Source organism: Fragaria vesca, linkage group LG3, assembly GCF_000184155.1.
Source record: "Fragaria vesca subsp. vesca linkage group LG3, FraVesHawaii_1.0, whole genome shotgun sequence".
NCBI classification, from domain to species: domain Eukaryota; kingdom Viridiplantae; phylum Streptophyta; class Magnoliopsida; order Rosales; family Rosaceae; genus Fragaria; species Fragaria vesca.
In genome coordinates, this window is record NC_020493.1 from 8,411,639 (window position 1) to 8,419,041 (window position 7,403).

The window sequence follows — 7,403 nt, forward strand, 5'->3', positions numbered from 1 at the left end:
TCAATAATCAAACTCTATAGATTCGATGCATATCAAGAAGATGTATTAATTTGTAGTCTCTCAACTGATTTTGAACATATTTGTACGAATATGCTGCTATGCGTTTGATTATTTATAGAAGACAATGTTAATTGGTAGGGTGAGGTAGAAGTATAATTGTATTAGGAATAGATTAATATAAAGTTTTTCTTATTCTTTATTGGACTAAACAGCTAATTTTCTTAGAAAGAGAAAGTTTTTATTATTTTTATTAGTAAACCAAACCAATCTAGAGAACTGGGAGGGTGTTAACATAGCTAAAACTTCTAAACTAGCTAGACTCCAAACACCAAATGCAGATAAAATCATAAATCGGGAAGGGGGGGGGGGGGGGTGGGGCGCCATGGCACCCTTCGATCTCTATGTACCTCCGCCGGTGCTAGCAGGGGGGATACACTCATAGGGCTCAAGCCTAGACAATTTTTTAGGGGAAAAAGTAGAGGTATATATGGGCAGATGCTTAAACCAGGAAAAAAAGAAAAAAAATTAGAATGCAACTCTTCGTTGTTCTATTCTTCACTGTGACACAGCCGATCCACTTCTCCTTTTCTCATTTCTCGCTCATCTCAGTTCATATTAATTTATGAATCTTGAATTTGTTTTTTCTGCTATATATTCTCCAATCAGACTTTTCAATTTTTCTATTATTCTCGAATTAGTAATTTGGGAGCGGAGGGATTGTGGTTTTAATCTTGTATTCATGTACAATTAAGTGGTAGTGGGATTTGGAGAAGCATCGGGAATTTGGGAATATAAGGGTGCGATGGGAGAATTTAGTTATAATCATGTACGTACCCATTTATTATCAAGTTGTATACTTGTGTCCCCTATTATGTTTTTAGTTTATTGAAAGATAAAGACTTTTATGGTTGTAAACTGTATGAGATATTCAGATTATGCATTACTCATTTGTTCCCCTTCTTGTATATATAAATGAGCGTATCAAAGTGGAAATTGATTCCTACGTGAAATAATTATGGGTTCCAAACCTTAAAAAAAAAAAAAAATTATAAAAAAAAAAATTGCACCTTTAAAACTAGCCTAGATAGACTTGTTTTAGTGATGACAAAATTAATTTAAGTATAATAGTTAAACGACGAAAACTAAACAAAGAATGAAGATATTTTGTTTTAAGATCAAAACTGATGTAGAATGAGAATGAGTCAAATTTAGACAGAAAAAATAAAAGTCAGAAAGCGACGAATAATTAAAAAAATGATTTGAAGATCGGTAATTCTCGTGTTAAGAGGTTAATATATAGCCGCTGGAATATTCAAGAAGATGTTGTTTTAGACTTTTCGGGTTTGTCGCGCAAAATCTATTAATTCTGATTTGAAGTAACTTTTGGCCAGAATATCTGTTTGGGATACATGATACATTTCCGGAATAGGAATGACGAGATCTACAAGACTCACTTTAATGAGCCCTGTCAAATTTAGGCCAAAAGATATCGTTTTGTTAATCCGATTCGGCATTCAATATTATTTTAGGTTTTCTAGTTTATTTTGGATTTAGTTTTCTTTTAACCTAATGGGCTTTTATGTTTGGTTGTTAGTTGCCCTAGGGTTTATTTACTCATATATAAGGACCATTTATCAGTTGTAGTGGTCAGCTTTTGATATTTATAAAACATTTGAGTTATCTTAAATTCTTTTGGTGGATTCCAAATTCTCTCTTGGATTAATAGATTTTTCTCGTGGATTCCAAATGGATAAATAAATTCTTCTCGTTGATTCCAAATGGACATTCTGGCTAAAAGTTACTTCAAATCAGAATTAATTAATTTTACGCGACAAACACGAAAAGTCCAAAATAACATATTCTTGAATATTCTAGCGGCTAGCAACTTCTTAACACGAAAATTACCGGTCTTCAAATCATTCTTTTTGATTATTCGTCACTTCCTGACTTTTATTTTATTTTTCTGTCTAAATTTGACCCATTCTCGTTCTACATCAAAAACCTTATTTAAGGATTACAATATGATTAATCACTCTTTTTCCTATAAATATTATGTACATACAAACAGACCAAGACTGCTACTCGATCAAAATCCGACTTAATTTCTTGTAGTCATCAGCAAAAAGATCGATCATGAACGAAACGCTGGTTAAGAATTCACACAACTGCAACAGCTGCACAATGCATATTAGGCATCATCTCCCCTAGCAAATCAACAGTTAGCATCGATGCCTTCGGCCTGAGACGCAGCCGCTCCGATTGCCCCACTGACAACGGCGGTGTTGACGTCGCGATCGTTCTCTTGCACGCACCAAGCCATTTAGCTTGCATGTACTTCTGCTTTCTCCACGGCCCCATATGCATTTTCTTCTCCTTCATACACTTCTTGGCAGCCGAACACAAAATCTTGATCAAGTTTTGAAGTCTCTCGACCTTGCCGACGAAGATTTCGGGTAGTCGTTTCACCAATCTGTTGTATTCATCGTTTGCTCTCGCCATCTCAAACTCGGCTCTGAAGTTGAGTTCTATGATCACCCTCACCTCTCCTTTTCTGGAGCTTGAATTGTCCACTACATCCAAAAATGTGTGCTCTCCTGAACACAGAGAAAACACAAGCCTAGCTAATAAGTATCTTATAATATAACCAAGCAAGCTGGTACTCATATATTTGTATATATCAGGCCATTATTCAATAAGTTTGGTTTGGTTTGGTTTATTGATGATCAAAGATTCACAATGATCTTTTTATTTGTTTTAGAAAAAGAGAAGAACTGGTTGGACTTAAATCATTATTATAGAGATGTTAGATGTCTGCAGATTTGAATACTAATCTAGCTAGCTAGAAAGATGGTCAAAACAGATCATGCTCGGTCAAAAGAAACAGGATATATGAGATTAGGATATATGTATTATTCCCTCGTTTATTTGTTAATAAATTAAGATTACGTCTTAATCATCTTCATCTTTCTCAATTATCTCCATCGATCATCCTTATTATTATAATAAAAATAGGAAATCAAGATGCTTAATTGAGAAAGATGGAAGATGATCAAGGCATAATGACAATTAACAAAGGAGGGCCGGAGTTACGTGATCATGCCTAATTAACTAATCAAATAAGCCATTAACTCGATCAATATATATACGGCGATCGGGGCCGGTTTTCTCACCTGAAGGAATATCCGGCGAACTCCTCCACTGGGACTTGCATATGGCACTGTTGTAACCAGCATTGCAAAGCCTGCCAGAAACTTCCCTCATAAGGCAACTCCGGCAACCACTCGACTCCTTCCCACAACCGCACACGGCTTCCCCCGACTCCTTCACCGCAACCTTCGTCACGCTCCTAATCTTCGTCTCTAGAGAACTAGTCCTGCACAACGTCGCCTGCAACACAGATCACAACAACAATCAGTTATTATATACTCGTCGACCCATTTCACAACGTTAGTAGCTTAGTACTGCATCAGAAATTCAAGAACATAGTAGATAATTACCTGTAAAATCTGGTTCTGGTTCTCCCAAAACTTCTTATCCTTCTCGTCCTCTCCGGCATCCTCTTGATCATCCTCCATGTCAAACATTGCCTCAGTTTCTTGACTACTCCCATCGCTGCTGCTACAACTCTGCTCAAACTCTTGACCTCCGTCTTCGAGAAACCCGAAAACCATGCCGGAGAAGCTCGCTGCCAACAGCTCCCGTGCAGTGCTCGCCGGAATTCTGGCCATATTTTGGACTAGGGTGCTTTACTACACAAATGGTGTGATTAATTTGGCAAGAACCATGTGGGTTTTCACACGTATATATAGAAACATAGCACTAGCTGGTAATGAAAACCCACTGTTTGGATTATGGTAGGGCCCCCCAAGGCCTTACACGGGCAAAACCTCCCGCCGCGCGCATGACGTGGATAGATATCATTGGAAGACGTAAAATCGAACCGGGTTGGTGTTCTTGGTTAACATGGACCGGGTCGACGAGGATCCACGTCACTCAGGTCCAATAATTGCAACAGTTTTGCTGGCGTTTCTGGACCGGTCTATCTGGATATTCGAGTATATCCACCTTCCCTTTAAAAACTAATAAACTTTTTTTTTGTTCATGAAATATGAGTGGGTGGGGCCTCGACAGGAGGAATGATTAGCTTTGATGCTGCAACATGGAGCAGTTTCAACCGTTGGATCCAGCTTCAGCCGTTGGATCTATGGGGTTTATCCGGTTATGGGGCCTACGTGTCCAGCAACCTACCCAACATTATGGAGGTGCGTAGTATCGGATTAAGATACGCGGCGCCCGGGCCTCGGCCAATCATATCTCTTTCACTAGTTTCCGGATGAGGACGGAACGAGGTTGGCGAGGCGACGGTGGACGTGGTGGTGGGTGAGGGGCATTTTGGTCATTAGAATACCCAATTATTTTGAAGCATGCACAACAATAATGCGTCTATGTTCGTATAAGTCTGTCGTGATCGAATTGAGAAAATTTTTTAAATGGTGCTTCAAGTTAAGCTCATTCATCATTTTAATATCTCAATTTTGAAAACTATGATAATGATACCTCAACATTTAAACTCAATCTAATATTACTTTTCTTCGTGATTGACATCGTTAAGTTGGACTTTAGTCATGGGTAAAATTGTTTTTCAATGTTTTCTCTCCTCAAATCTTTTCACTCCACAAACATTTCCCTCCAGAATAATGTATGTGCTACAAGTTAAACTCATTCATCATTTTAACATCTCAATTTTGAAAACTATGATAATGATATCTCAACATTTAAACTCATCTAATATTACTCCCTCCGTGATTGACACCGTTAAGTTGGACTTTTTTCATAGGTAGAATTGTCTTTTCATGTTTTCTCTCCCCAAATCTTTTCACTCCACAAACATTTTCCTCCAGAATAATGTATTTTTTCCGATCAGTATTAGAATTTGTGGTGAGTCATGTGTTGGCTACATACAAAAATTAGAGACATCTAGAAATTATAATACACTATTGGACATTAATATCCATCATTAAAAATAGCTTTTGCAACCCACTGGTGAGAGAAAGAATCAACATTGATTAAAATGCATTTTGTATCAAGTACAGAAGTACATGAACTATGTTGCACGGAAACGGACACGGACATGGCGATACGACACGATGCGACACGGCTGTAGACACATAAAATTTAATAAGAATAATAATCATTAAATTATGTGGACGACGCATGAGCCCGACAAATTGCATACGTGGCTCATGAGTTGGCAAAGTTGAAAAGTCGTTGGAATTGACACGTGACGACGTGTGAATGGTCGATCGACAACAAAATCATCAATCCCGAATAAAATCAAATATTAAATGTCAATCGATAATCAGATATCAATTAAATTATCGAATAGGAAGTTGGACATTTAATCAAATTGGTGAAACACCTTATCGGTCATAATTAAATCGATTAATTAAGACTGATTGATTTAATTATGGTAAATTGAATAATTGAATCAATTAATCAAAAGTGATTGATTTAATTATATCATTAAGGAAATAAAATTAAAGTGGTGATTTCAATGCATTCCATTTATGGAGGAACATCACCACTATAAATACCGGTACCTCCTCTCATATTAAGAGAAGGACTTCCGCCTACAGAGAGAAAAATCACTCTCGAGAACTCAGAAGTCTAAAAAATCCCCGAAGAACTATCAAACTCCCAAATAGCCAGTTCTTCGCCAAATCCAAATCTCAAACACTTGTCACGTGATCAATTCTCCGGACCCCTTACGTCTCAAGAACAAGTGTTTGTCACCCTTGAGTCAAATTCATATTCGGAGATAGAATCAGAGGAGTTTACAAAGATTTGTAACCCGCATTTATATCAATAAAATTATATTATGCTTTATACACGTGTCTTTCTGTCATTTGTTACAAGAATTTACGTGTTTACAAAATGGCACGCCCAGTGGGACCATCTCTGCCTCTCATCACTTTCTCTAACGATCTCGTCATCCTCATCACATGGAATCAAAGATGGCGCAAATCAAATCGACAAACAAGACCAACACGGTAGCTACAATGAAAATCCGTAGAAACCTTAGCCGTCATGCTGCTCATAGTGAGTCATTTCAACTCGCTACATTCGACCTTCATGCCTCGAAGTCGCTTCAGCCGATCACCGCCTTGACGACAATGGGGGCAAACCTCATTAAGCAAAGACGTTCAACGTCATTCGGGAACTCAAGAAAACATTCTCCCTCGCTCGCGGTCGAAGTTGATTCGGAGATAGGTTCACACATGGAATTGCCTCTTGACTATAAAAATGAAGCGATTCTAGAAGACGACCCTTACACTATGCAAGCCATGGTGATTGGAGTCACAACCGTGGAAAAACAAGCAGCCCAAATAGCTCAGTTGACTGAAACGATAGAGAAGCACCAAAAGACCATTGAAGAGAATGACGTAGAAATTGCATCGCTCATGGAGAAGCTAGAAGTTCACCATGATAATGACTCACAGAACAACATGCATGGCAATAAGAAAGACACTTTTGGTACACACGGCTCAAAAACTGGCTACGATACAGTATAACTCAAAAACTGAGTTTTCAACACGGCTTGGACATGGCAAATAAAATAATATATTTATTGTTCTAGGATATTCTCTATGTGTGCCTTGGCCTTATGCCAATAGGATATGTAGTTAGACTAGATCTATGTATTCATATCCTTACCATATTGGTATTGTGTAATTCCCTATATAAAAGGCTCATATCAATGAATAAGATGATGACTCTCTTGCTATCTCTTTGTCTCTACACTTTATCCTTTATCACGTTATCATGCACTTTGTTCTAACCCTAGAGCCAATAGCCCACTATTTTTTTTCCAAACCCTAAAAACCAAAACCCTAAAATCGGGCAGCCTTGTTTTTCCCGATTTCCGACCAAAATTCCGACTGCCCTCCGCCGGAATTTTATATCCCCAGAAAGCTCTTTCCGTCACGGATCTAACGCCGCCGACCTCACCCTGAGAACCGGCCGGAAAGTCTCCGAACTGGCCGCCGGAAAATTCCAGACCGCCGCCGCTACCGACCACCGGTTCACCACCTTCCCTTGCTCCGATCAACCTGAAATTTTGACAGAAGCTTCCCTATCCAGAGCTGCTCCTCCTGTCAAATTTTCAGCCCCAAATTCGAAGTATAAGTAGGCGAAACGTTATTTCTCCTCTCGGCAGCCTTTAGAAAGGTATGTTTTGAAACCTTAAACTCTTCCAAGTTCAATAACTCGGAGAGGATAAAATCCTTTCCTCCCTTCTCCATCTCCATTCTATGCTTGGGATTTTGTGTGTGCAGGTACCAAAATCCCGGAATTTTATTCGCGGGTCAAGAGTATGTTGGATCACTCTTGTTTCTTTGTCCGGG

At 38.6% G+C, this 7,403-nt stretch overlaps 1 protein-coding gene across 1 annotated transcript; it reads right to left on the reverse strand.

Annotated features, from left to right (window-relative positions):
* Positions 1–1,903: 1,903 nt before the first annotated feature.
* On the reverse strand, positions 1,904–3,779 carry LOC101293076. The gene is made up of 3 exons (XM_004293967.1): positions 3,498–3,779; positions 3,171–3,387; positions 1,904–2,594 (listed from the first exon to the last, which is right to left on the reverse strand). The coding sequence occupies exons 1-3, from the start codon at positions 3,726–3,728 to the stop codon at positions 2,158–2,160; spliced, it is 885 nt and encodes a 294-aa protein (XP_004294015.1). The 5' UTR covers positions 3,729–3,779; the 3' UTR covers positions 1,904–2,157.
* Between the last annotated feature and the right edge of the window lie 3,624 nt (positions 3,780–7,403).

Bases quoted from the DNA above. Each gene is read 5' to 3' on its own strand.
- LOC101293076 (XM_004293967.1), bottom strand. From the start codon at position 3,728: ATGGCCAGAATTCCGGCGAGCACTGCACGGGAGCTGTTGGCAGCGAGC. The intron at 3,388-3,497 runs GTAATTATCTAC...TCTGTGTTGCAG, and splicing joins ACCAGAACCAGATTTTACAG to GCGACGTTGTGCAGGACTAG. The intron at 2,595-3,170 runs GTGAGAAAACCG...CTCTGTGTTCAG, and splicing joins TTCGCCGGATATTCCTTCAG to GAGAGCACACATTTTTGGAT.